We start from the raw sequence: 27438 nt of genomic DNA, 5'->3' as shown, positions 1-27438 counted from the left end.
ATCTCTGACATATAAAGACTGGTTTGAATGACTTACCTTTGTTATGAGCAGAGGCTCCCGATGCTCCAGTCCCCCTCTAAGCGTAAACCCCCAAGGCGCACCTCCCGAAAGAAACACATCCACCAGCTTCCAGGCCTCAACATCTCTGCTCCTCTGATCCACATCTCCTGATTTCTGCATCACGTGCCAAAGGCTCTCTGCTTCTGTACAGCGCAGGCCATCTTTATATCCCTCAGCATCCATTGTACTGTGATAAACATAAAGAAATGAGCATTAAACCATGTCCAGTAAACGCATCATAAGAAGCCCCTCTCCGAAAATCAATAAGTTAAAGTTTAAGAGATGGCACTATATTTAAAAGGCTCAAGTTCTGCCCCAGTCTCCTATTCACTGTATTGAACGCTGACACATTGTCTTTAAAGCCCGTTTTGTTCTGTGCTACGCTGATGACATTCAACTGTACCTCCCACTGAAATCCACTGAATAAACAGCCTGGTAGAGCTACAGCTAGATCTTCACTGGTCATAGCAGCATTGTGACGATGAATTTTAGAAATGATCACAACTTTACTGATCAGTTTCAGTCTCCACTCGTCACAGTCTGGGTTCATGTTATACTGCTGACCTGCTCAAGCCTGAAAAATAAACTGCTAAATAAAATAAAACAACTTACACTCATGAATAAAGTGATCACATGTCAGTGGCTAGACAGCTAAAATGAGGTAAAGACTCATTCGTAGACTGGCTGATTAAATGCTTTATAGTCAATACTGTCTTTATCCTGTTACTTCCTGTCTCATCTTGAGATTTTCTGTTCAGATGTTTTTGTTTCAAACACACACGTCTACCTACCTATGTGATACAAGAGAAGTCTGCTTTAGGCTGGCCTGTGTTTTGGTTTTCATCAGCCAACACTGATTAAGATCATTGCTGTGTCACTGTCTGTCTGTTAATGCGTGACGATTCACCTTCAACATAGAAGCTATAAATTAATAAAAACATTTATAGATTGTACTAATGATTATTTTCAATGTTGATTCTTGACAGAAAAATGGTGAAAAATGTCACCCTGTGTTTCCCAAGGTGGGGCCTGAAACGTCTTGTTTTGTCCCAGTCCACAACCATAAAATATTCAGTTTATCATCATGGAGGAAAAAAGGAACCAGAAAATATTCACATTTAACAAGCTGGAATCAGAGAAATTTGGTCACTTTTCATTAAAAAAAAAACATTTAAAACATTCGGTGACAGCTAAACGATTTATCCACTGATCTATACACTACTTTACTATTTAACACACAAAAGAGTGGTTTGTAATTAAGCTAAATTTTAGTTCATGGAGAATACTGTTTATATTCATTTGATCAAGCAAATAATCAAATATATATATTATTATTACTGCTCCAAACTCATAGCAAAGTTGTTACTTGCAATGATTGCTCTGCTTCGCCATTTCTTCAACACAACAAACTCTAATTGCCCATCATCTTGATCATTACAACAAATCTGTGAAGGACAAAGAGAGCATGAGCATGAATCTGTAAAATTGTTGCAAATTATCAACATAACAGATATCAGCGGGAAAAAACCCATCAAAAACCGTGCATCCCTAGTCTTTTATATGGTGTAGGATTAAACTGGCATCAGTGACAATAATGTCTGGAACAAAAGAAAAATAATAAGAGCGTGGCAGTGTTAAGTGAAATTCAAACATGGGCATTACAAAGCTTTGCACTATAGCTGTGAGCAAACTCAATCTAAGATCACTATAATAATATCAGGGGCAAGAGTTGTATTTGTCAGGAGTATGGATGTAAATGCATTAGGATAAAACTGGCTATTGACAGTTTGAATTTAGGATTATTTTTGGCAATAAAATAAAAAGACTATAGCATTTATGAAATCCTATTTCAACACATGTCTTCCACGGTTAAAGTGACTGTCCGCTGAAGTTACGGTGTCTTAATTTAAAATGAAGTCTCGTCCCCGTCTGTCCTGAGAGCGACTAGTTTGAAACACCTGTTGTCACTAATCAGACATGCTGACTTTAACTTGATTTAAATGAACACACTTATCGCTGTGGAGCAACACAAAGGGAACCATCCTCGGCTGTCCCGACAAATAAGCCCCGCTGAGCCGAGTTAAACAGACCTGCTCTCCTCAATAAAGAAACACGATCCGCGTGCGAAACCAACATTTAACTTCAACACCGTCAAGTCCAAACATTTTATATAAAAACAAGATATTATTAAAGAAAAAAATTAAAAAAAAAAAAGGCACAATGAAACGGGGTGACCTTACCTGGGAATTAAAACTTTTGGACAACCCGGTGAACACGAGAGCTCCGTCGGGTCGACACGCAGCGACGTCCCGGCTCTTCGTTACACATCCTTCATCTCCAGGAACCGGGAGGTTTGTTTGTTTTTTTTATACTCGGAAGGAATCAACTTTTTAGTCGTAACATAATTGTGCAGGACGGCTTCGCGGAATAAGATGAGAACTGACACCGTTTCAAAACGCAGCGGTTCGACCCGGATCCTGCTTCGCGGACACGGACCGAGCGGCACCGACACGCTCCGGGAGAGTTCACGCGAGCTAAGCTACAAGTAGCTCCGTCCGCGGAGAACCGGGACAACGAGCGGAGCGCGACGCGGCTCGCGCGCGTCATCTACCGTTAAGCGTACAAAAGGCGAGATTTCTCCTTGAAGAGTTTACATTTAGGGATGTAAACCCGTTTAAGATGAGACTTTAAAAATAATTAAAATAAAGAGTCTAACAGGAGGGGCAGGTCGTTTTGTCCGCAGTATATTAGTCAGTTAGGAAACTATTAACTTGGTTAAAGACTCGTAGAAGAAAGCGCGTGCGTTGCCATGCCAACTTGTTTTAGCCTAAGGGTCGGCAGGAGGGTCAAACCGAACTAATTCGCGGAAGTGGCCGAGTGGTATAACGTCACCAGCTATCGCCTAGTTTCAAACTATCAGAAAAACCGACATATACAACCAAAAAAATATTACCTTTAGAGCATGCTCATGAACTTATTTGAACTTTTTTTTGACTGGGTGTTTAAAGTATGTTTAAGAATTGGGGGACGTGGCTCGGAATAGAAAACGAAAATGGCCAAGTTGAACAAGAAAGCGAGTCTGTTGTTGGTGCTGATGAAGACGGGAATGGTGGAGTAAACAAAGCGAAGGCTGCTGCTGCTGAAAGTGAGGAGGACGGTGCTGTTGAGAAAAGTGCTCAACCACCTCAACTGCTCCAGAAAGCGAAGGGCTTCAGTGGTGAGTTTGTTCAAATTGATGAAGCTTTAATGTTGTTGTTGTTGTTGTTAGTCGGCTACCAGAGTTGTAACTCTGGTGAAAGTGCAGCAGCCAGCCATCAGTAACCTCAGCATGCTGCTTCTCTGCAGGCTCCATGTTTACTTTCGCCAGCAGTGCCACAAAGAAACTGTCCGAGTCCGTCGTTGAAACAGCACAGACCTTAAAGAAAAGCGTGGAGGAGGGGAAGATCAATGGACTTATTGATAAGGTAAAGAGCTTTGCTGTCAGTTATTTAAATTATTGCACCTCTTCTTTGTACTAAACTGTGTTGTTTTTTTTCCCCCTCAGACCATTTTGGGTGATTTCCAGAAAGAACAAGAAAAGTTTGTTCAGGAGAAAAATGCAAAAAAGTTTGGTAAATACCTCGGTGTTTTTATTTGCCTGTCTATATTTCAACTCATAATTAAACTTGAATTAAAACACTACACGTACATACATTTACATTACAGTAACGACAGGCCGGTTTTCTTTGTTCCCAGGTGCTGCTGTGCCACCATGGGTTGGCTATAATGAAGAGGACACCATACAGCAACAGATTTTAGCTCTCTCAGCTGTGAGTGACCCCACAAAACCTTTCTTTTATATAAAACAAATAGTTCAATTGTGCATCACTATATTGCTATTTGATTTATTTTGGTGACAGGACAAAAGAAATTTTTTGCGAGACCCTCCTGCTGGGGTGCAATTTCACTTTGACTTTGAGCAAATGTATCCCATCGCCATGGTGATGTTGGGCGAGGATGAGCTCCTCCGGAAGATGCGCTTCCATCTGGTTCCCAAACAGTGAGAGAGCTTCACTTACATATCAACTTTGTTGAGCACTGTTGTCAGCGCGTCCATCCTTACATGTGTGTTTATTAAAAACATAGGTATGTTTATTTCCTTCCACTGTGGAGATGATTGCCTTTTCCCTGTGTTGTTCTTTTTTTTTTTTTTTTAGGGTGAAAGAGGAAGTCTTCTGGAAGAATTACTTCTACAGAGTGTCCTTGATAAAACAGTCAGCTCAGCTCACAGCCTTGGCAGCACAACAGGATGCAGAGCAGAGGGACAAGGAGAGAACTTGCTCCAGTCCTGAGGATCCTCATCGTAAGGGTACAGTCGAACCTCAAGTGTCAAACTCTCAGGACATGATTGATCCTAATGTTGTTGTCAGAGAGGAAAATACAGATGTCTTTCAATTTATAGCTTCTTACACTAAATATTAAGCATGATTGAAACAAAAGAGCGGTCAGGTTCAATGTGTAATAAACCAAAGAGTGTGTTAACATTAAGACCTTTTTGCACACAGTATTTTACCTTTAGTTTGTCAGATAATCTTGTTAAGTGTTAAAAGCAGTAGTAGGAGCAACATTATATGGATTATTTTAGTATGAGTATCACTGAAAATGATGTCTAATAACCGTTTATACAGATGTAGCTAAACAGAAAACGTCCTCTGCCATCCACAGTCTCAAACCAAAGTCAAGAGAGGTGAGCCACCTGATATCAAAGTCTAAAATACACAATATAATTCCGTCTAAAGCAGTGTTTGGGAAAATTCTGACAAGCTGACCTTTTGTTTGTGTTATTAAAGGATGAAGAGGAGCTCTCCACCAGTCCACCTGTGTCCGAATTTGTAAGTGATGCTTTTGACTCGTGCAAGATAAATGAGGAGGATCTACGCAAAGAAATGGAACAGCTGGTTCTGGACAAGAGGGAAGAACAACAGGGCAAGTAATTTAGTTCAACTGGGTTATCATGTATTTGTAGGAGTTCAATGTGTGACTCAGCTTCTTTTTCTTTTCTTTTTTTTCTCAGAGACTACAGACTGGGAAAGAGAGTTGCAGGAGGAACTTCAAGAGTACGACGTGCTGACTGATAATGAGAACCGTGACGACAACTGGGACAGAGAGATCGAAGAGATGCTGAAGGACGACAGTTAGAGTAATTAAACAAGCTCCCTCAGCTTGAACTGCTTGAAAGGCACATTTAAGGTCAGGAACTGTGTCGTGATTTATTACAATGCTGGTTCTCCAAGAACTCTGAGAATGGAAAAATGACCACAGAGCATCATTAATATTTCAGCACACGGTTGCTGTCACCCTATTAGTTTTTCAGGTAAATAGATGAGAATAAATCCTGTCATGCAGCACAGGTTTGTATTGTGGTCCTGGGGTAAGTCTTCACAGAAGATTAAAAATCGACCCTAACAAGCCAATGAAAAGGATAATATTAAATACTAGAAGTACTGTTAAGCTAAAGCATAACAGAGACACAAGTAGAGAAAAGACAAAACTGCATCAGCAACATCTCTTACACACCAATATCTATATAAAACATGCAACCATTGGTTAACATTAGCCCATATAAGCTACTGGTTACATCAGACCAAGGGAGGCTGAAGCAACAAAACCAGTGAGTATATTGAGTTGAGCAGGAGTGCAATTTACTAATAAGGGAAAGAATGTGCTATGTCTTCTTTCACAGGTTACATAGGTTTGTTTTTAAGTTACATTTTAGACATTAAAGCGATATTATTGATTATATAGTAAATTCTGGGTAATGAAACTTAAACTATTTAAACCAAAGTATAAAATCTTAGACCGGAGACTTTGATGTGCCTTTCTGGCCTTACTGATGCCAGCCTGTTGCAGAAATAACATGAATTGAATAGCATGAACCAAATCCAGGGACTTTTTCTGGGAGTTCTGGTGGATTTCACGTGAACAGGAAAGTATTTGTTTCAAGTTTATCTTATAACTGAGCCAACTGTTTTCTTTTCCTTTTTTTTTTTATCGATCTTTTCGTTTGTTGGTTTTTAGTAACTTTTGATATCCTATTTTGATATCACTTTTGAAATTCTGTCAACAGTGTATTTCTGGTTAGAATTTAACACAATGTATTCATGGACTTATGTCACTGACACAAACATTTATATTTGTGATCAAATTTGTTGTTTTACTGTAGGATGTTGACATACTTAGTGTCTTAGTGTTCTTCCTGTTCATAGCAGACTTTTATTCTGAAAGACAAACCCAAAGTCTGTGTTGTGTTGATGCTTATGCAAACTGCAGTCTATGTATTGTTGAATTTGATTAAATATCAACTTTATTATCGTTCTGTGTTACTCGTCTTAAACAACACTTTGAGCCACGTCTTCTTTTCACCACTAACACAGGTCGGTGTGCTCCTGATGTGCTGTGTGTGAGTGACAAGCGCAGAATGAATGAGGAAGCCGGCTGTTTACGACAGTCTGTCTGAACCTTGAGAGCTCTTTATTGCTGAACTTGACAACTCATGTAACGACTGCATGTTTCACATTATACACAATATAGAACAGCAGCGATTCTATCAGTCACACTTTTCAGATACAGTAAACAACGCACCATCAATTACACATTAAAATGCTGATATGGAGTCATATAAAAGAGGCAATAGATGAGTTTAGAGTTTGAGTTTGGTTTAAACAAACATACTGAACTTATAATACAGAGTGAATGCCGGTTTATATTAGTACAGTCCTATGTCCAAGGACTTGAGTGTGTACATGTGTGGAAAGGTTCACGTTTTAGGACATAAAAAAAATTGTAATACTCTGCAAGGGTTCACGACACTATTGCTATTCTATGCTTAGTCCCTTCTTTTTTTTTTCTTTTTTTTTAAGTCACAGTAGTTAAACAGGTAGTTTACATGCTGTACAGTGTGTCACATATGGCTGTCACAGGTCATTTAGTTCTGAATAACTACTGGTTTGGGGTAGACAGTGAAACGGCTTCAACAGAGAAAACTGCCCTCCCTCACTCCACTTTCAGGTCGTCTTCCTGATCAGACCTCTGCTCAGGTTGTAGTCGGGGAGAGCTGAGGTTAGAATAGAGAATGAAATGCTGAGTAAAGTGATTGTGTCATAGCATGTGGACAAAGTTAACATGAGGGTGAGGGACTTGTCAATCAAGCTCAGTCTTTGCAGCCCCCAAAGTGGTCTGAATAAGCAAAGGTAAGTGAAAATACATGGTGAGTTGGTGGGGAATACTCAAACAGATGCCTTTGCTTTTAAATGTCTTATTAGTCATTGTTCTGAATGATTAACAAAGGTTTGGTACTGAATACTGTTTATTACAAAGTAGGGTTTAAAGAGATATTTATAGTATTTACCCTCATTTTATCCAATTCATCTAGTTAAACCTAATCCAACTGCATTACGTGTAAATTTAAATGTCTATTAATCAATGTGCATTAAATTCAATCAGTGTGTGTAATAATAAAGGGATAGCTTTTGCAAGAAATCAAAATTCTGTAGCTCTCAGCCTCTTTTTAGTTTATGGTTATGTTCCAGCAGACGAGCCCTGATAAACCTTCCGTGTACAACTCAGCCAGACCTGCAAAATGAGTGACCAGCAGGTGAAGGCCCATTTAGCGGTTACAAATCCAGAGTAAGTCAGGAGACGATGTTAAAACAGAGCTGAAGGAGAGAAAATAGTTCATACCAAGACATGATGTTAATGTAGGCTGGACTTAATGAATCCATAATGTTTCGGGTCTCTTGCTGTGCTCCAAATGGCGTACTTATATAATAACACTCACTACTTTGAGTGCATAAGTGCATTCACACTGACAAGTAGGGAAACTTGCAGTGCGCTACAAGTTGATGCCCTAAAAACGGTCCAAAGATTTTGAAACACTGGACACTTTTCACACTCGATTGTCACCATTTTGGCCACGCAGCGGAACGGTAGGGACCACTAACCGAAATGACTTTCAAATTTCAGCGACTGAAGAAGCTGCAGATCATTTCTGGGTAAAATAATGAATGATGGCAGATACTGTAGGTTGGCAGAGGATGCGTTCAAATGTTACGCTTAATTCCACTAAGTGCAGAACAGCAAGTGTGTGATTTGAGACAACAATTTCAAGTACTACAAAAGCAACAGTCCTACCGTGTAAAAGTACTATGTGAGTGTACTAAGGGAAGTACATCGTTTGGAACACAGCCTTTGTCTTTGACGTCTTGCTTTGAAGTTTTTCTGCCACTTAGTGACCAGAAATGTATTAATTTAGCTTTGAATCAAAAACTCCTGTGTTCCTATGTGAGAATGTACAATACTAATCATTTACTTTAGTGACATCAGTTATGGTTGCATCTTTCATTCACTGAAAGGCTTTAATAAAAAAATAAAAGAGAATCACAGTATTGAACATGAAGAAAAACAACCGTTAACTAGTTCTTGCACATGAAACATAAATAAAATCAATCCAGTGTATTTACCTGCTACATTGCAGTGACATGCAAATGGTTCTGTTAAACAACAGTAATATATTCTCTCTTTTTATATATGGACAACAATCATTGATTAAGGCATTCAACATTAAGTGGGATCTGCCATTAGAAACCCATAGACCAAACAACGGGACTATAGGAGTGATAACGGCCTGTAAACTGAAGGAACCCTCATCATTTGACATTAGCCACTATACAGTCGTTTCAAGTTAGACTGCAGTGGTGCATTACAGTGTTTGTATATATGAAATGAAAGATGTTGGCTTAAAACTATTATCTATGTCTGAGAAAATATAATAGGTGAGATGTAACAACTCTTTGGTTCTATTAATGTAACACTTTTGACTTCCCTTAATAATATGTTATCCTCTTCTGAGGGTTTGACTAACATATTTTTACTTCACAGAATAAAGTGATCACATCGACTTTGGTCGAATCCTAATCAAGCAGAACTTCCCTCAGTACAGCATCTTAGGGAGGATTTGAAAGCAGCATAAAGCTTCATTAAGCTGCGTTTCTGTCTTGGTAACAGTTAATGTCGTTGCACTGAACGAATAAGTAACTCAGTAGGAAATACACAAACACTGCTACGTTGTTTGTCTTTAGAATATAGAAAGAAAGGTAGAACATAGATGCACAGGAAAACCATGTTGGTGTGTGTGTGTGTGTGTGTGTATCAGTGTTATCAGCTACATCCAGCTGAGTAGCTGACATATGAAGGCGTGTGTGGAAAGTGGATGCTGATGAGGACAGTGTTTATGTCAGTCCAATTTCCTCCAGCACGCTGCGAGGGGTCTCTGCTTCCTGTGAAGGGAGAGAAGGACCACAGCTCCAGTGAAGCGCTCAGTGAGACACACACACACACACACACACACACACACACACACACACACACACACACACACACACACTCTCTGACACCACCACTTATCTGCTGGAGTGTCACCACCGCCTCAACGACAGTAGCGGTGGGGAGATATTTTAAGGACATGACAACCATTTAGTTTACGCGACACGTCCTGAATCAGTATTTATGGATTTGAGAGTGCAGTTGAGTTCAAGCTGCACCGATCAGGATTATGGATGGTAACATTGAATAAGAATGAATACATGTAAAGTGAAAGAGGAGGCTTTTAGCGATAAATCCTAAAGTACGACCTAAAAATGTTACATTCATATTTGTTAATGTTTTTAATCGTTAAAGTTAAAGTAGAGTTTTCCTGTAAACATATACGATTTTCTTTTACATTTAAAGTTTCTCACCAAAGTGCATTTAGCATATCCTACAGATCGAATAAATCTGTCGAGTCATCATAACGTTAGTAAATTTGCCATATTTGGATTTGTTCATTGTTTACGTCCATGTTTGCTAACTTGCAGTCTTCTTCTTCACTGTCTTTGTGAGGACATTGATATGTTCTTTAGCTGTTTTTTTTTTTTAGCTGCCACCAACTTTAAACCAGTGGAATAGAGTGAAACTGTCAGCAGGAGTTGATGATCACATGCTTGTGGGCAGACATGTGCATAATATAAACACGACGGGGGCCTTCTCAGAAAAACATTGGTTCAATAGCACGGAGTCCATTTAAAACTGCACTAATCAACATTTTTGATCTTGACGTTGAATGAAATGAATACATGTAAAAGTGAAAGGGTCTCATTGTGATCAAAACACAACTTTGCTATTCAGTTAATATTTTGTGATGTGACACTAAAACACAAATAGTTATGTATGATATGTATGAAATGTATGATATTCATGTACACAAACTTGCAAAAAGAAAATTATAAATTTTAAATAAAAAAACTAAACAAAAATAAGATGAGAGGTAGGTGACCTCAAATGGATTTAACAATTGGTCTTCATACTTTAACAAATTATTTGATGCATGTTTACTTCTGTATCCAAGTTGTATGTTAACCAATGTGTCACAAACTGTGGATGACTGTACACAGGAAATCAGCAGAGCTGGTGGTTTGTGTCAGAAAGAAAAAAAAACAAAGCACTTACTTTAGCATCCTAAAACAAGGTTCAGCACAAAGTAAAGAGTAAAGAGTTTCATCAGAGCAGTGAGACAGAAATATATCTGTATGTTAAGAGGAGGAAAACGACACACTTCTACACAGTGACCTCTGTGGCGCCACGTCGTTTACGCAGCAAAATGTTCAACCCACAACCTTGAAACAAAGACTATGTATTATTCACCAATTATAGACGTCTCACTCGGAGTATTTTGTTGGAATGATGAATCCTTCGCTTTGTATCGCGACAGTGTGTAATACAACCGTCAGTCCACTAGAGGACAGTGTGTCAGTGTCACGGCGTTACCTCGCAAACATGTCAAAAAAAAAACCGTGGTAACGAGGAAAACAAACCACATGGTTACTGTTGGGCATCAACTACCTGCTGAGGAAAAGATGTCTTTAAATAAACGTTCATCTTTTTCTTGTGAATTCAAACCCTGGTTTCCTGGGTTAGTGTCTGCTGTTTTACTTACCCAACAACCACCCAACAACCTCTTGACCTTTATCACGACCTGTCATCTCACTAGCTTCTACTTTTTACACCGCTCTATCTTTCACACCGACATGCTGCCCTCTAGTGAACTTGCAGGTGTATTACACTCTCTTGGTCTACAAAGCAATTGGAGCTGAGCGCAGACACATTCAGTTTGTTTGTGGAGCAGAAGAACACATTCACAGCAAAAAGTACATCAGTTGATGTCAGCATGAACTTCAGAAGGTGCCACATGGAGGGGAAACAACATAAACTCAGGCAAACATCTGTTACATAAATGAAAAACACCAACGGTTTTAATTGACAAAGGATCATAAACAATATTTTTATTACCCATTATATACATTGATAAATGTATCGCTCAGGTCATCGGGATGGTCTATTAATGCAATTTGAGATGATTAGTAGTACAGAGATGAACAATGAAAGATCATATAAAACCGTATTAGTGCTTAATTCAGTGTGCATTTATTAACCATAGACAAATAACATGTAAGGCTAATTATTTCAATTGGTTTTACATTTCTATTAGCATCTTCAATTAGAAAAACTTAATGAACCCTTAGTTAATCAGTGCAAAGTGCAATATTTCTTTATCATAATCCCACTCATAACACTTACCTTGAGAGTGGGCTTCTCTCGATTCATTTAAATAGGAAAGGTCACGGTCTATAAATAATTTAAAAGACTAAAAAATGACTACTCCAATTTAAAAGCTACAAGGTCTTCTAGTGTGTGCTATAGTCTGAACACAGGTTTTCATTTTCATACTTATAATAGAAATAACTAGAAATCACAGCAAGGACAAAACCTCAAATACATAAAGTACAACGTGGAGTGAGAAGACACAAACAAAACTGACAAATCAACAAGAGACATGGCGAAGGAACAGACATGACGTTCACTCACTACCCATTACTGATATAACATGAATTCACACAAAAACATGACCTGTGAGGCAACCGATAAAAATACAGATGATAAAACTAATGGGACAAACACCTCTTGGACATAATAATTTAAGTGTGAAGGTCATGAGCCTGGAATCTGTGTTTAAATAGATTAGCATCATATTTTATAATCTGGTTTTCAAGTTTTCTTTTCAAATTGTTTTTTTCCCACTTAAAATATACTCAAGGAAACTTAAACACAGACACACTTGTGCACCCGTGCTACAACCGCTGCAACAGGGGGCAGACTTCCCCCACATACTTTGAGTGGCAATAGCATAAATGAACCGAAAAAGAGGTGATGAGGAAATAACATCGATATTATTTGTCCCGTTCGACCCAAATCCGATGTTTTTGAACGCGTCATCCTGATCCAACATTGTGCAGACTTAAAAGTAAAAAAAAAATTGTAAAATGATTTTGTTGACCATCAAATTTGTTTATTTTTTTTCACTTTGGAAACAGATAAAATAAGAGACCCTTAACTCAAGGTCCACTTACTAGATTTCTTTCAGAACTTTAAGGTCCCTGAAAGTAACAATACATCACCACAACATTTGTAATGAGTCATTAAACATATTGGTGATATTAAAAATGTATGTTTTCATGCCGTCATTACAGAACATCAATGGCTACCATAAAAATATCCAATCCAGCCTGAAGGTTGTTACCATTTACTTAAAAATGTACTTTAAATATTGTGACAATATTGGATCATGACTGTCGTGTATGGATCTGAACTGAATCTGAGAATATTGTAAGACACCCAAACCAATGACAGTGTCAGGTGCTCAGAGGGCAGAAAGAAAGGTGCCAGGCACTGAGGAGCTCAGCATGCAGGGTGGATAGTAGCAGCAGCAGCAGCAGCGGCGGCGGCGGCGGCGGCAGCGATGGCAGCCAATCAGTACACAGGCACATTAAAGTACTCATGACGGGGCTGGGGGAGAGAAATGCACACAGCTTAGAAAACAAGACAAACACTGAGTCGTAACAGCCAGCTCACGTCACACTTCACCCACAGGACATGCAGGAGGCAGAGCAGCAGGCAAGACGAGTCCATTCAAGACAAACAACCCTCACAACTGCTTTTTCTTTTACAATTAAAGCAATGTTCTCGTAAAAAGCCTGCTTATTCACTTTTGTGCTGGGAATAAGAGGAAAAGACTCAAAACCCTTTTTAATATATGCATGATGAATTTGAAGCTACAGCCTACATATAGCCTTACCTTAAAGACTAGAAACAGTGAGCTTATCTTAATTTAAAAATGTCTGTTTTACGTCAATAAGCGGAAAAATACAACACAAAAAGCAGTAAAACAGAAGTAAAAATGCAACATCACATTTGAACTAACTGTGGGCAGACAGATCCAAAACTGCCTGAATGTAATCATGTTAAAGACTCTGCAGTGGACAGTGTCCATGAAATGTTAACACATAAATGGAGAACGAAGACAGATGACGACAGACTTCTGTTTCCAATACAAACACATGCTGTCAGCTGTGAAGACACAGTTACTATTAACAGGAGACCAGGAACGAGACCGTGGAGACCGTCTGAAACAGCAGGAACTTGTGCTACACACACACACACTGACATCAAGTAAAGACACGGAGACTACAGGACTCTAGATGTACACACAACCTAAATCCACAGACACAGAGTATTCACCTTAGCAGGCCTAATTCTGGAAAAGACCAGAGGACTCAGAGGCCATATTTGGGATCATCACACCTGTGAGGCAAACACGTTTATAAGGACAAAGACAAACAGAATGATGCACCGCCGCTCAACTCGCAGCCTACAACATCTACACATCTGCGGGATGGACTCAGGGAGCAGTGCGGGGACATCTGTTCATTTTATCTGATGTCTCCCATGCAGAGAAATCTTCTGAGGCATCATTATTTCTAAAAGAAAATCTGCTTGCTGGCACCAAAGTTATGGCCGGCTCCGGAGAAATATTTCATTAAAGGCTTATTAAAATTGCCTTGACCAAATCTCCTGCGGCATGTTTTCAATGTAATTACGGCTCTATGCACTTACTAATGCCTAGAAGCACAAGGCCCCGATTCCAAAACGAGCCCCAAACGCCCCTGCATTGTTTTTACTGAGCAGTTTTTGGTATCCACAAACTTGTATGCACGTTATGTCCAGATTTTCTGGTACTTTTATCCCCAATATTACAATCTATGAATGGACTTTCTCTGTTTGTTTATCATCTTATGTGCCACCGTTCTTATGTTTTCCAAGCTCCAGCTGAGTAGCCTGATTATCAAATTACACCGTGACGGGGTTTAATAACTAAATTGTTTCTCCGTTAGTCATTTACAGCAACTGAAACATTCAACATCTTGAATTTGATCTGATTGCTGTCCTGATTATAAAACAAACATAATGACAATAATAACTAATTATTAATGTGTTCATTCCTTTGGTGCACCAATAATGCTTGTTTTCTGGCTGGTGGTTATATTTATGTTTTAGTAACCCGTGAAAAGACCAAAACTAACAAGTATCGCTGATGTATCCAAAGCAGCTTCTTATCCCTCCGTGCCACAGAGCTCCATTAAAAACACATCAAAGCGTCACACTGCTGCACTGCGTGACTTGTTCCTTAATTAGTACGAACACACACTTTCCAGTTTATCTTAAGTCAATCCCACATTTATCATCCTGCTGTCAGACCAACTTTCTAGCACACCAACTGCGTATTAATCCACGACAGAAAACAGTGCATGACATGTGCACTATTTAGTTTTGATCAAGTAACGTTTGTGTGAAGGAAAAGTGGTCACACAGACTATGATGCAAAATTATTATCATTTTGTCTTCAGCGTATTAGAGGACACGACTGCAGGCACTATGGAGGAGATGGGACACAGATGTGCTCCATCACGGAGGGAAGTGCCCTCAATCACGCCCACATACTGCGAGAGCACCAATTATCCAAAAGGTTAAAAAGGACTGCGATTTTTAGCGACATTTTATGGACCATTTCAGTTTTTTCGTCAAACATATTGTACCTTTCTTATACTTGTTTTTTTACCCTGAAAAAAACGAATTTCAAAACATCAGTTTTAAATGAATACGATTTTGTGTCGGTGGTCAGCAGCTCTTCAACACAGGTGTGTGTTCCTCCTCTCTTCTATCCTGATTAAGTCACGTCTGCCAAAACCTGCAGCGCCCTGATGTTTTAGGAAATTACAGAGCTTTTGTCTGTGAGCTGTTTAAAAGATCTGCAACATCAGTGGACACAAACGGGGTTACGCAGACAGACGGATCAACACTTTGTTGGTTTTGGTCTTTTCATGGGCCACAGGATCTTCATCCTTCATCATCTTGCATTAATTAGAATGTGTAACAACTTGACGACATAATGTTAGTATGAATAAATGTGAAATACTGTTAAAACAGTGTTATTGTTGAACATTTCATTCAGTGCTGTTAGTATAACATGAGGCTGGTCTTCACACAGGCAGCATAGCTCTTTCACTTCTAGTTACAAATCAAATTTAGTATTACTTTTTTTAAATTACAGATTGTGTCCATTGAAAATAATCGTCTTTGATGGTCTGTAATAAGGTCGAAATGATACCAATTTAAAATGCCCACCAGCTTCGTCCAAACTGAACAGTGTTGGATTATACTGCCTGTTGGTGAAATTGAGTGTATTCAGACATGTTGTATATATTCAAGCTCATGTCTGTTATGACCCTCACGTTGCGTCATGTTTCTTTCACTCAGAGCTGTGAAGACAGTCACGCTGACTGAAGTACATGCAGGTAGAAGTTCACGGCACAACTGAAAACTCATGCTGACTGACTGACTGCACCAGTCTAGTAGTTACCACGAGCCTGGTTGGACGGAGTCTAGGACATTTACAAGATCTCCTCATTTGGCAAACTCCCTGAGTCTTCACTCTGGCTCTATGAATAGAGAATTGAGCCAATCAGAGATCTCCTTCCCTCCGTCCTCTCAGCGTCCACTTGGATTGAGCTTTTGACCAACTTCTTCCGAGAAAATCAACTAAATGAGTTTAAACAGCCGCCCTCTTCATGCACTTAAAAAGAAAAAGCCTACATTAAGAAGTTACCATATCCTTTAAGTATCATAGGACAGTGTGTTCTCTACAGTGCAGCTACCTGATGGTCCAGCTGACTGTAAATCAATGAACAGCTTCACAGTTTGTCCTCGGGGGATTATGGACTTGGCCAGGCAGCAGCTGCCTCACAGCTAATGGAGATGGACCACCTTCACATTTCCTAATGCTTCCCGACTTCATCGCTCACTTCATCACTTACTTTGGGATAATTTATATTTCCACTTGGGAACATAAGGGGGGTCTAAACATTGTCACCCTAAATAACTTCATTCACAATATTATAGCAGATCTGTCAAATAAAATGACAAAACAAAGAAATGATTTGTTGTTAATTCATATACAGTTCATACTTGAGACCACCAATCCTTATTTTCTTCATTTTATGTTGAACATATTTGATAGTAAATTTATTTTTAAACTGTTGAAATGTTCAACCTCAGATACACATTTTAGTCACTAATAGCCAACACTTTGAAGATATTGTCCAATAGGAATCTAGTGTTGGCGGTTCTCTGTAGCTCCCATCACTTTTCTCCAGTGGATGTTATGGGCTGTCAGCAGTGGCCTGATTTCTCTTCCCAGAACTCATTAGCCCGGCATTTTGGTGCACTGACCGACTAACTGTTGAGCAGATAAATCCAGCAGACTCATCAGGCTGCTGCCTGCCTGACTGATTACTTCTATATTATACTCGACTACTATGTGCCACCAAATACACTGGACATTTCATTCACTGCATGTTCAACGTGAAAAACTGCCTTCACACGCTCATCTTGAAAAATTGTTTGTTAGTTTGTTTTTGATTCTCTACGGAGATTTCAAAAAAGTTATCTCTGCTGAAACATACAACTTCTTATTAATTTGATGACTGCAGGGTAAACACATCTGATAAACGACATGTTTAAGCTTTAAGTTAAGATATATGACATCAAGGAAGTGATGTGACTTTGAGCCTCTTTTTTTTTTTTACTGAAGCTGAAACTCAGCTGTGGTGCTGTGACCAGAGTTTGTTTGGATACTGCTGACTGTGCTCACGGTCAAAACTCGACTTGCTGTCACACTGGTTTTTCTATACTGCGATTACACTCCCTCTATATGAAATGCTAATATGGTCTCAGCGATGCAGACAATCACACTGTGTTTCTGGGACTCGAACCTGAATTCTGCTCACATCCGACCATTAACCATAGACTTTTTGAAAAAAGTCTATTTGGATCAAAATTAAGTTAACTAAGTACATTTCTAAAGTAAGTTTTCCCTGGAAATGCAAACTTCTGTATGAAGCTACTTCATGTAAATATGCTGCGGATGAAGAGTTACTGGTCAGTGCTGGATTATAGTGACATCACAGATATCAGCGTTGATGTGAGGTCAATATGAGGCAGAAAAACACATCAGCAACTTCCACATTCACTGTGTGCTCCTCACACTTGAACTACTGCTGTTGCTGTTGTGTTGTTACTGTGCGCTTTAGCATTGTGTTGATGAATCTACTGTCCATCTAAGGAGGCTACTGCTCTAACACTACAGCAAGGTTCATTTAGTAAACTGTACCTGCAAACAGACGCGTCTGAAAGTCTATATTCTGCAAATCACAACAGTGAAGAATACACAGGCAAAGAGAGAGAGAGATGAGTCAGCTGAAATCAAGAGTAAGATCAAGCAAGAACTAAATACAAGACACATAAAGTATCTGTGGAGGTCCGTGGAAAGAAAATTACAAGAAATGAATGAGAACAATTTGCAAAAACAAGGCAGCGTAAAGCATCTGAGGACTATACCCATCATGCAAAACTGACAGATACAGACAGACGTGGTCATCAGGAGTGAAACACTGATCAGTGTGTGAAAATGTGTAAGAGAGAACGACCGTGAAGCACAACTTAACAGAGCAGTGCTTCAGTACAGGAAGACACATAAACTCAACATTCAAGACTCCCTTTAAGTGGAGGGTTAAGTAGCTCTAGTTAAAAAGTCCATATTTCTTGTAGTGAAGAGTAAAACATTTGATTCAATCTGAGTATTATTTCTTTTAAGGAATTAAATTCAGCACACAAAAATGCACCTTCAATAAGTCCCACCACTGCGGTGATAGGAGCTAAACAGGAAGTCTTTTATGAAACTCTGGGTTGACCTGAGAGTGTCGTACCAAAGCAGCTGTCACCATCTAAGTCAAGTGCATTTTAAGCACTTAAATTATGTGTGGACTTGAACAAAACTTGAACAAATAAAAAGCAGTTTATACTAGTTGTGACCAGCAATGTATTTCCATTCTGTAATTTTATCTGAACCAGTAATGGAACAAACACAGTGAAGTTGGATTTATGGTCCAGTAGCTGTGGTGAAGGAGTAACCCGGCCCTTTCCACTCATATACGGAGTAAGGGCGAGCCCATAGCCAAGTGGCTAGTGTCCATACAACATAGTTAAAAAGGCCCAAACGCTTTTTGCACTTTGTTTTGGTGCAAAGGTTGATGTGTCGATAAGAAAACAAACAAAAAATAAATAATCAACAAATGACTTTGCAAATTAAGTATGAAACCAAACTTGCTGTCACACACAATAAACAAGGATGTTACCAAATTAACCAGAACTAGAAACATAAAAATCTGAACTTTAAGTGAGGAAGTAGTTGCGCACTTGTGTAAAATATGCAGACTCTTATTCACTCCTCTTTCTACTTCACCTCTGGTCTGAAAAGTCAAAAAGGAAGGGAAGGGTTGAAAAGAAAAGAGAGAAACCTATCCAGTAGTATAAAGTTATGGTTCCCACGTGGATTTCATGAATCCTTACCTCCTGTAGCAAGTCAGCCTGCTCAATGGCCTTCAGTACATTCTTCTTGGACGTCTCCTGAGCTTCCCCACCCAGCAGGAACTCATCCAGAATGAAGTAGGCCTTCTCAAAGTTGAAAATAATGTCCAGCTCACAAACCTGTACACGAAAAGTTACATAATACTGATTATGAATGAAAAGGTTTTTGAGTTGAAGCTCAACAGGTGACAAACGTAAGTTACTGTAGTACAGATAGATGAAAGACAAACAGTGACAGCATGAACGCACACTGCCGAAGTATTTATCCAGCAGCTCCACATATCTGTGGATGATCTCCAGTGTGATGAGCTCGTTGTCCTGGTCCTCTATGGCACAGCAGAAGTACAAGCTGGCATATCTGCAACACAGCGACAAGCCAAACAACTTCAACTCCACAAGCCAAACAACAAACAATAGCATCATAAAAAAAAAGAAAGAAAAAAAGCATCTTTTGTTGTGAAATTTGCAACGTCATCCAGACAGAGTGAATTCAAGAGGAGCTGACTTCATGCATTTTTTTTTTTTTAAATCAGTCAGACGGGCTCTTCAAGCGATATACTGTCTCCCATCTCAGTGAAATGGTGCCGAGGGAGCACCTCTCCGTTATTATTGAGGACTGCTGTTTACTGTGCACAAGGTATGCATTCAAAAGCCAGGAGCCGGATGCAGAAGGCTGAATCAGTTAAACCCCGTTCTGCCATGGTGCCTGATCCCTGATAAATCCCAGGGCACTCTTTAAGCATGTGATGATTGGCTAATAAAGGAGCTGGTCAGTTGATCCCTTGCAAGCAGGGCACAACGAACTGCGCAGTATATTTTACACAGACAAGCAAAAATAACTGGCTCGAGTCTCAAACATGACAGAGTGGCAGCTTGCTGGCAGTATTGAAGTCTGTTTCTGGTTGGACTGTTTGAATGTGAATCCTTGATTGTTTTCGTGGTTCACTCCGTCCTCGTCTACTGTCTGTGCAGTTGAATGCAGGGCACAGCCGAGCTCGGGAAACACAAAGGGTTCAGTTCAGTAGTTTAATTGCCTGTGGTCCAGAGGAGTGAGGCAGCATTTTTACTGTAGTGGACTCGTGCCAGCATGCATGGCGAGAGGAAGTCAACGGGTTGAACCTCTCACAGTAAATCCATACTCTGCTGCTGCATGGCTTATGACTCTGTTTACAGTACAAGTATATTTGTCTTTAAGGTATTTCTTTCTTTTATCATTATATTGCTTATGACTTTAAAGGGTCATAATGTCTTTTTCACTCATGGCAGAAAGTTCGGAGCCTTTCTTGGAGCTACATTTTGAATTGCCCAAAAAACAACAACCCTGATTTGATCCGATTAATTTTCTTACTGTGTCATGCACAAACAATATGTCCAGACCAAACAGGCTTACAAGACACCATTATTAAAAAATGAAAAACAGAAACCAGAACCGGAGTAACAACAAAACTTTCAAGTGATTCTGAACAAATAAACCCTCCTGATGTTTCTTCCAGCAAAAGGAGTTCCTCTGGCGACGGATCCAGCCTTATCTCTGATCCCAGACGCATCAGATAAGACCCGGCATGGCATTTATGAATTTAGACTGCTAAAGCACAGTGCTCTCTAGCGAGTTGTCGGAAGTGTTGGTTTTGGTTCGGAGCAAACTTTCACATTTTCTAAGGATGAAGGAACCTCTGTATATCAGCCAACATCAGACTGGTGCCTCAACACACCGTACTGAGGCAGGACGTGGATATAACAGTCGTTTTGTAATATAACTAGTTTGATAATGTCAAACATTCGCTTCGTCAAATGTAAAGAATCTACTGCTTTTCGTTGTCATTTTTAATAGAAATATGATTACATACGGGGTTCGGGCTGATGGTCAAATAAAACAAGTACTTCAACTAGATCTCTTTAAACCGATATAATTTATAACAGCCATTTTTCGGTACTTTATTTGACACGTTGATTAATCAAGCAATTCATCAGCCTTAAACATGCTGTATGTCTTCAGAGTGACAGGCTGTATGATGAAACATCTGTTGCTACACTTCTTAAATCCTCTTACAACAACTGTGTGCTCCGTTTCCACACACAGCATGTCTTAATATGTTGTTGCACGGGATGTAAAATAAGGTGCTCCAGATCTCGTCTTTTCCAGATGCCCTTTAACATTTGATATTTAAGATGTGTGATTGTACATCATGAACAGCCTACAACTCAAACAACAGGAACTGTTATTGTCTCACTTTATTGTGTCCACTCAAGTGTCCTGAGGCTCGGTTGTAGACATCAACTGCGTACCCGCAAATCTGACCAGACATCTTGTTACTCCCGTCTCTTCTCTATCTCTTTCTCTATGGAGACATATACACGGTAACTTCTGACCTCTGCAGTACAACTAGTTTCAGAGTCAACAGCCCTCATCACTTTTTAATGGCAGATTTATGTCTTAATAAGATCCAATAAGTGACCCCTCAATTGTTGAAGGCAAAAAAGACAGACGCATGAAAAAAAAACCTCCTCATACCTAATAAACTATTCAACTGTAGGAGGTAGTGACATCTGTCTGGTTGAGCGACAGTGCAAAGTCGCTGTGTGATCGGCAGCTCCAGTGCTTTGTTCGTACGTCGCTGTCGGGTCGCCCGGGTTCACCAAAAGTCTGCCTGCTTGTCCGTTGGCACGGCAACAGGATATAATGAGGCAAAATTAATGCCCTTTCTTGTTGTAGTCTGAGTGGAGTCATGATGCCCTCATCTCTTTGGTAAAACTCTCTCCTGATCCCCGTTCGGAGCTGTGTCTGTGAATGGTGGGTGTGTGAATTGCCCAGGGAGGTGTGAAAATATTCTAATCTGCGAGTGTTAAAAAAAAAAACAGTCCAGTTTCTACCCACCTCTTGTACACGATCTTAAGGTCTCTCCACTCGAGAAAGCTGCACATTTTGGGCTTCCGAGCCAGGACTGTCTGCACCAACTCTCTGGTGATCTTCTTTTTCTCCTTATCAGACAAAGGCACGTACCATTTCTGAAGCCTGAGCTTGCCTTGTCGACTGAATAGAAGCATGAACTGCATCTAAAAATGACAAGATGACAAAAAAAAAAAAAAAAAAAATCAGAGGAGCGGTGAATGAGGAGATGAGAGGAAGGAGTGTGTGGTTAAAGACATCCACAGAAAGAGACGAAAAGCATTCAAAAGAGCAAATCACACCGCTGTGTGTGATTCTGACAAGTTCAACTGAGAAAATAATTACAGCAACACATCAAACACAAGACATAATACTTGACATATTCAGTTTAATCAGGTCAATCAAATTCAGGAAATTAATACAAATTCACGTAAAAGTGTATTAATGGATGTGCATGAATTAATGAATTGTGTGCTGCCATGTGTTTCAGATAAACAACGCTCTATTTCACTTCAGGTCCCAGTTCAGCCTTAACAGCTGACCAACAACAACATCCTGCATGTTTTCAATTCACAAACACAATACATTAAAAAAAAAAAAAAAAGTCTCTCACGAAACGGTCGTTTTCACTGCCAGTTTAAATGCTTTTTCATCTTTAGTAGCTAAAAACATGAGTGAAATCCGTCCAGCCGTTCACAACACAACACAGCCCACCGGGAGCACCGTGAACACCGGGAGCACCGGGAGCACCGGTATTAAACGGGTAGCAGGAGCATGTTCTGCCGCCGCCTGGCTTGTTAAAAATACGACGTGCCACCTTGTGCGTGTTTGTGTTCACATCTTTATGTGAAGGTAAAATAACTCGTGCTCCAAACTACTTACCTTGAATAATGCCACCGTATTCCCGTATGAAGAAATGAGCCACCCAACGGGACCGTGAGAGACGGTCAGTCGATATCGAGCTTTTGATTGGCCACTGAGGTGCTCATGGCGTTTCTTATTGGCTGATATATTTTAGTAGTGCCCGCCTTTTGGATGCTTTAACTAAATAAAGTAAACGTGATTGGCTGCCTTGGACAGCAATCAAATCAGTGGGTTCCGCCCATTAAAACTTATTTACCACACGCTTCCACTGAATGTTCAAAAAGAGGCGAAATAACCAGGAGTAAATGTAGTTTTTACCACAGTATACTACCTATGACAAGTGTTTAACGGGCAAAATAACGAAATTCATATGCTTCTTATGACAGGTAAAATAATAAACAATGCATAAACTCATTATATTTTGAAATTGAGCAACAAACACTAAAACTTTGCCTTGAGTGGCATTTAAGCAATTTCTACATCCAACCACAATACATACAGGAAGTGAATGTGACTTGAGTGATCTTGTGTGACTGATATGGGTCACTTATTGCACATTACTGGGCTCAAAAACATCTGTTCATGTAACAGGTGATTCCTATTCCCAAAAAGTCCCATAAAGTGATATTTTTTTTTTTTTTTTTTAAATCTTGTGTGCACAGGTTGTTATCTCGTGGGAACAAGATAACTTCTACCCACAAGATAATTGTCCCAAAAAGTGATGTTTAGTTCCTAATAAAAAAATAAATGAAACCCTCATAAAGCCCTCACGTGTTGTGGTAACACTTTTTTATGTAGTTTAAACAGATGATATATTATGTGCGATTAGTAAATTAGATGATGCATCCATCACAATGCTACAATGAGCAGCTCCTGGCTCCAATTGGCCTACATATTTACTACATCTTAAAATATTTAAGATCATCTCCGATTGCTTGGAAGTAAAATTAACTTTTGTATAGAACATCGTCTAACACCAGTGTCCTCAAACACCTGAGTGGGAGGTCACTTATCACAGGACACCGCTGCCACCAAGAATGGCACTCACTCTTGATGTATGAGAAGGTGTTATTCAGTTGCCTACAGGTGCAGTACAATAGAGCAGCCTGAATGCGGTGTGTAAAGGCCAATAAAGAGTCTTAGATAAGGCCATCACAGGTCTGTGGATTACAGTAATCCTATCCACTAGCATTGGGTATCACACACATCTCATTCCAGCACAGCTGAAGAGGAAGATGGAGGTCACTTCTCGTCGTGCTGCTGTGCTGTTCCTCCTGCTTCTATCTCAGGGTAAGTCATTGGGCTCCTCCATGAAGGATTTTACTAACTGAACCTACCTTTAAAAAAATCAGGAATATACTCACAGCTCTGGGTAAGTCTTTGCATCTTTCTGTGAGTGTGCCAATGGTTACATAAGTACACAGTAATGGAGGTACTGCACAGAAATGTTGCTGCAATCAAATGAAACTAACCAAGTTTTATGCTAAAGGGGCCAATAAGCAATTCTTTGTGATTGTGCAAAATGTTTTGTTTTTTTTCCAGTATTACACAGATGCAGGATTTTTCTGGAGACATGAATCATGCTGAATAGAGATTAGAAGTGTTTGTTAATGTCATGCAAAAACCTGCCAACAATTTGTTTAGTTTATTGTTATTGTTAAAGTTTATTTCTCACAAGGTTTGTTCAGCTTCTTTAATGTTTTCTTCTTTCTGTGAAATTTGTTTTTTGGGGGCTGCACATTTTATTGCTTTTACTGCTTTTACATTTCATGCTTCTATTGATGGGGTGTAGCCCTGATCACTGTTCACCCGCAGGAGGTAAGACAGCACCTAAAAGAAGTCTGAAATGTGATTCTAAACTGTCTCGAGAACAAACCTCAGACTCAGTCCTCCACCGTGTGCTCCTCAGGAGGAGGAGGTTGTCCAGGAGGAGGAGCTGCAGGAGGAGGACCAGCAGGTGATCGAGACATGGACGCAGAACATCCAAGCCTGCACCTGCGACTGTGAATCTGCCGAATCATCTACACGAACCCCTGCTGTCATCCAAGCTGTCCCGCCGACCTTACTGCCACCGCCGCCACCTCAGGGTCAATCACTGAACTGCATGCCAGGTGAGACCTCCACCGGGGTCACCTGACCTGGACTCACTTGTAGGGCCCTGTATATTTCACCTGAAAGGTTGTTGGATGTCCTTTATTTATCAGGCCAGAACAAAAGTGATGAATGGGACACACTTTAACTGAAGGACAATGATATGCTGGGGAACATCACACACCTGAAGATTAATGCTGAGCAGAGTTGTATCCTGTTGATTTTTGGGCACACGCAGGGCTCCAGACAGTGTGATGGATCACACAGCTCATGATAGCTGGCTGTGTCCTCGTACGCACTCTTTGAACGGACTGCCTACTGTAAGATGAAAGGGGCTTGCATTGACAGTTTGAGGTTGAGAAATGAACAACTGTGAGGAAGAAGAAGAAGATGAAGCCTGGAACGACAAATGCTGTTTAGATAATCTCATTACCTGTGCAGGAATGTGATGAGCAGATTAGGGAGCCCAAAATAGGGTGTGTCCTTCACCTAATAGCGTGATACTGGGCAAGGCAGCACACATCAGATGATGCCCCGATCATCTTCTTCCACCTTCTCACGAAAGCCTTCTGAGTATAAAATCTCACTGTAAGCCCGAGCATCACAAGCTGGAGAGTTGAGCGGAATAAGAGAACAACGTCACAGTGTCGAGCAAAGTGAATGTTGCTCTGTGCAATTAGTCTGAAAATGACTTCTAATTTTTTATATCAGCAGAATGATTTAATGCAAATGTTTAACACAAAAAAGTGTCCAGTTACAGTTTCAAATGAAGAGATTATTTTCTTTTTAATTTTAATTTAAAAAATACAATGCCTCCTCAGAATGCCCATACCACAGAGCCCTGGGCTTCGAATCCGGATCCGTGACCATAGACCAGATCAGCTGCTCCAATCAGGACCAGTACAGCGGCTGGTACTCCTCCTGGATCTCCAACAAGGCTCGCCTTAACAACCAGGGCTTTGGGTGAGTCACGGTGCCAAGCCTTGCTCCTCTCATGTCATATACTGCACATTCTGCAAAAAACAAACAAAAAAAAACCACAACATATGTGATGTTTTGTTAGGTGTGCATGGCTGTCCAAGTTCAACGACCAGTACCAGTGGATCCAGATTGACCTGAAGGAGGTGGGTGTGGTGTCTGGCATCCTCACCCAGGGCCGCTGTGATGCTGATGAGTGGATTACTAAATACAGCATCCAATACCGCACTGTGGAGACCCTCAACTGGATCTATTACAAAGACCAGACAGGAAACAATAGGGTAGGTTCACAAAATCCAAGATTTACCAGTATGACACTCATCACGACTTTTTCCTAATAATAACTCCCACAAACCTCTCAGTGACTCACTTCGCTCCTGGTTTTCTGATAACAGCAGCTTGTCTACCATTGGAAACACTGACTTTGAACTCAGCCTGTTCAAGATTATTTTCACACATTCCCTCTGAAATGTCTGTTAATGAGGGGAATATTCCTCTAACAAGATTGTATATGTAAAAATGTATGGAATGATCACCCCTCGATTTTTGTGCCAACACTAACTAACTTCTGAGTACAACCTCCTCTAGATGCTTATATATTTTTCCTGCAAGCATTTTGTTTTTACTTAAAATGGATAATGTGCATGGGATAGTATTTCTATGAAGGCCCTAAGAGTTCAACATTATAATAAAATATACAAACAGTACATTGAGAAAAAAAACAAAACAGCATACAAAATATGTAACGTGTCTAAATAGAGCAGCAACTGTGTGAAAAAAAAGAAATTCTTAAAAATATTAAAACATCGGACCCCTTGCTTTGAAATGTTTCTGTATTTTTCTGAATATAGTATATAGTATACAGTAACATGATATTCATGTGAAAATACTTTATGAAATAAACCATATTTTTGAATCAACACGTAAAAACAATCATTTATTTGCTTAAAATTGTAAGCAATTTATTATAGAAAGAAAAATGATGAAATCCACATTTTGTTTCAATACATCATGTTTTTAACATTTAAAAAAAAATGTATTGGTTTATTTTTACACTATTATTTATCAATTTAATATTGGACTCTTTGGGACTCCATAATTTTTTGGTTTGCCTATCAAATGTATTGGCAGTATCTGTTCAGAGTGATTTCAGCACTTTAAAGTGATTCTGTTCATCAGTTTCTCTGATGGAACATTTCAGAGTCAAGTTCCTTCGTATATCACATTTTGTTTTACTTTTTTGAATTGTTCCAGTATGAATAATTGATAAGATGAAAGGCAGAGTGGCTTTTCCAGTATGTTGAAATATGTTTTCACTTCATCAAGTTGCCTGCAGCAGGGTTTTTACTTTGCAATGTTTTCCTGATTAGTTGTATCCCAGATGAATGAATGTGTGGAAACGCAGAATTCAAATGATGCACTAAGATGTTTACTTCCTTCTCTTCAGGTCTTCTATGGAAACTCTGATCGTTCTTCCACGGTGCAAAACCTGCTGCGCCCTCCTATTGTGGCCCGCTACATCCGTCTGCTGCCGCTGGGCTGGCACACCCGCATCGCCATGAGGATGGAGCTGCTGATGTGCATGAACAAATGTTCCTGAAGTGTTCTCCGCCTGCTTTTTACTCCTTGTTCATCCTTCCCCTGCCAACCTGTCACATGCCAAAAGG

General features: G+C 39.8%; 4 protein-coding genes across 12 annotated transcripts in view; 2 read left to right on the top strand and 2 right to left on the bottom strand.

The window, feature by feature from the left end:
• shroom2a (shroom family member 2a) overlaps positions 1-2599 on the bottom strand; it is a 33624-nt gene extending 31025 nt beyond the window's left edge. The window contains exons 1-2 of one of the 3 annotated variants that reach the window (XM_069150770.1): positions 2301-2599; positions 37-247 (exon numbers count right to left, since the gene is read on the bottom strand). In XM_069150770.1, coding sequence (XP_069006871.1) covers positions 37-243 — 207 coding nt within the window. In that variant the 5' untranslated portion in view covers positions 244-247; positions 2301-2599. The remainder of the gene's footprint in view (positions 1-36; positions 248-2300) is intronic. The other 2 variants (XM_069150771.1, XM_069150772.1) reach the window with 2 other exon arrangements.
• A 241-nt stretch (positions 2600-2840) lies between these two features.
• LOC138198958 (synapse-associated protein 1-like) lies at positions 2841-6411 on the top strand. 2 transcript variants are annotated; one of them, XM_069150774.1, is made up of 9 exons: positions 2841-3277; positions 3406-3524; positions 3605-3671; positions 3796-3869; positions 3960-4099; positions 4257-4408; positions 4728-4786; positions 4890-5025; positions 5114-6411. In XM_069150774.1, the coding sequence occupies exons 1-9, from the start codon at positions 3070-3072 to the stop codon at positions 5236-5238; spliced, it is 1080 nt and encodes a 359-aa protein (XP_069006875.1). In that variant the 5' UTR covers positions 2841-3069; the 3' UTR covers positions 5239-6411. The 2 variants fall into 2 exon arrangements, with proteins under 2 accessions (XP_069006875.1, XP_069006876.1); XM_069150775.1 differs by having other exon boundaries at positions 2842-3277; positions 4257-4402.
• Positions 6412-6546: 135 nt separating this feature from the next.
• On the bottom strand, positions 6547-22777 carry LOC138198960 (AP-1 complex subunit sigma-2). 6 transcript variants are annotated; one of them, XM_069150778.1, is made up of 8 exons: positions 22721-22777; positions 21827-22005; positions 19201-19309; positions 18934-19071; positions 17696-17726; positions 13708-13770; positions 10582-12975; positions 6547-9374 (listed from the first exon to the last, which is right to left on the bottom strand). In XM_069150778.1, the coding sequence occupies exons 2-6, from the start codon at positions 22003-22005 to the stop codon at positions 13718-13720; spliced, it is 510 nt and encodes a 169-aa protein (XP_069006879.1). In that variant the 5' UTR covers positions 22721-22777; the 3' UTR covers positions 6547-9374; positions 10582-12975; positions 13708-13717. The 6 variants fall into 6 exon arrangements, with proteins under 6 accessions (XP_069006879.1, XP_069006881.1, XP_069006882.1 ...); XM_069150780.1 differs by lacking the exon at positions 13708-13770; XM_069150781.1 differs by lacking the exons at positions 13708-13770; positions 17696-17726.
• Positions 22778-23937: 1160 nt separating this feature from the next.
• Positions 23938-27371, top strand: LOC138198959 (retinoschisin-like). The gene is made up of 6 exons (XM_069150777.1): positions 23938-23992; positions 24495-24520; positions 24612-24813; positions 25615-25756; positions 25857-26052; positions 27219-27371. The coding sequence occupies exons 1-6, from the start codon at positions 23938-23940 to the stop codon at positions 27369-27371; spliced, it is 774 nt and encodes a 257-aa protein (XP_069006878.1).
• Positions 27372-27438: the final 67 nt, after the last annotated feature.

This window comes from Embiotoca jacksoni, unplaced genomic scaffold (genome assembly GCF_022577435.1).
Source record: "Embiotoca jacksoni isolate LCO1_2020_lvr unplaced genomic scaffold, fEmbJac1.0.p SCAF_16, whole genome shotgun sequence".
In the NCBI taxonomy this organism is placed as follows: Eukaryota; Metazoa; Chordata; class Actinopteri; family Embiotocidae; genus Embiotoca; species Embiotoca jacksoni.
The sequence above is the reverse complement of the archived record's forward strand: the minus strand, read 5'-3'. Positions and strand labels throughout refer to the sequence as shown.

What these genes read in the sequence shown, in the direction of transcription:
- LOC138198958 (XM_069150774.1), top strand. Translation starts at nt 3,070, where the DNA reads ATGTTTAAGAATTGGGGGACGTGGCTCGGAATAGAAAACGAAAATGGC. An exon ending in GAAAGCGAAGGGCTTCAGTG is followed by an intron (nt 3,278 to 3,405) that starts GTGAGTTTGTTC and finishes GCTTCTCTGCAG; the next exon opens with GCTCCATGTTTACTTTCGCC. An exon ending in TCAAACCAAAGTCAAGAGAG is followed by an intron (nt 4,787 to 4,889) that starts GTGAGCCACCTG and finishes GTGTTATTAAAG; the next exon opens with GATGAAGAGGAGCTCTCCAC.
- LOC138198960 (XM_069150778.1), bottom strand. Translation starts at nt 22,005, where the DNA reads ATGCAGTTCATGCTTCTATTCAGTCGACAAGGCAAGCTCAGGCTTCAG. An exon ending in TGGATAAATACTTCGGCAGT is followed by an intron (nt 19,072 to 19,200) that starts GTGCGTTCATGC and finishes TTTCGTGTACAG; the next exon opens with GTTTGTGAGCTGGACATTAT. An exon ending in TCAGACGCGTCTGTTTGCAG is followed by an intron (nt 13,771 to 17,695) that starts GTACAGTTTACT and finishes TTTGCCTCACAG; the next exon opens with GTGTGATGATCCCAAATATG.
- LOC138198959 (XM_069150777.1), top strand. Translation starts at nt 23,938, where the DNA reads ATGGAGGTCACTTCTCGTCGTGCTGCTGTGCTGTTCCTCCTGCTTCTA. An exon ending in CTTAACAACCAGGGCTTTGG is followed by an intron (nt 25,757 to 25,856) that starts GTGAGTCACGGT and finishes ATGTTTTGTTAG; the next exon opens with GTGTGCATGGCTGTCCAAGT. An exon ending in ACCAGACAGGAAACAATAGG is followed by an intron (nt 26,053 to 27,218) that starts GTAGGTTCACAA and finishes CCTTCTCTTCAG; the next exon opens with GTCTTCTATGGAAACTCTGA.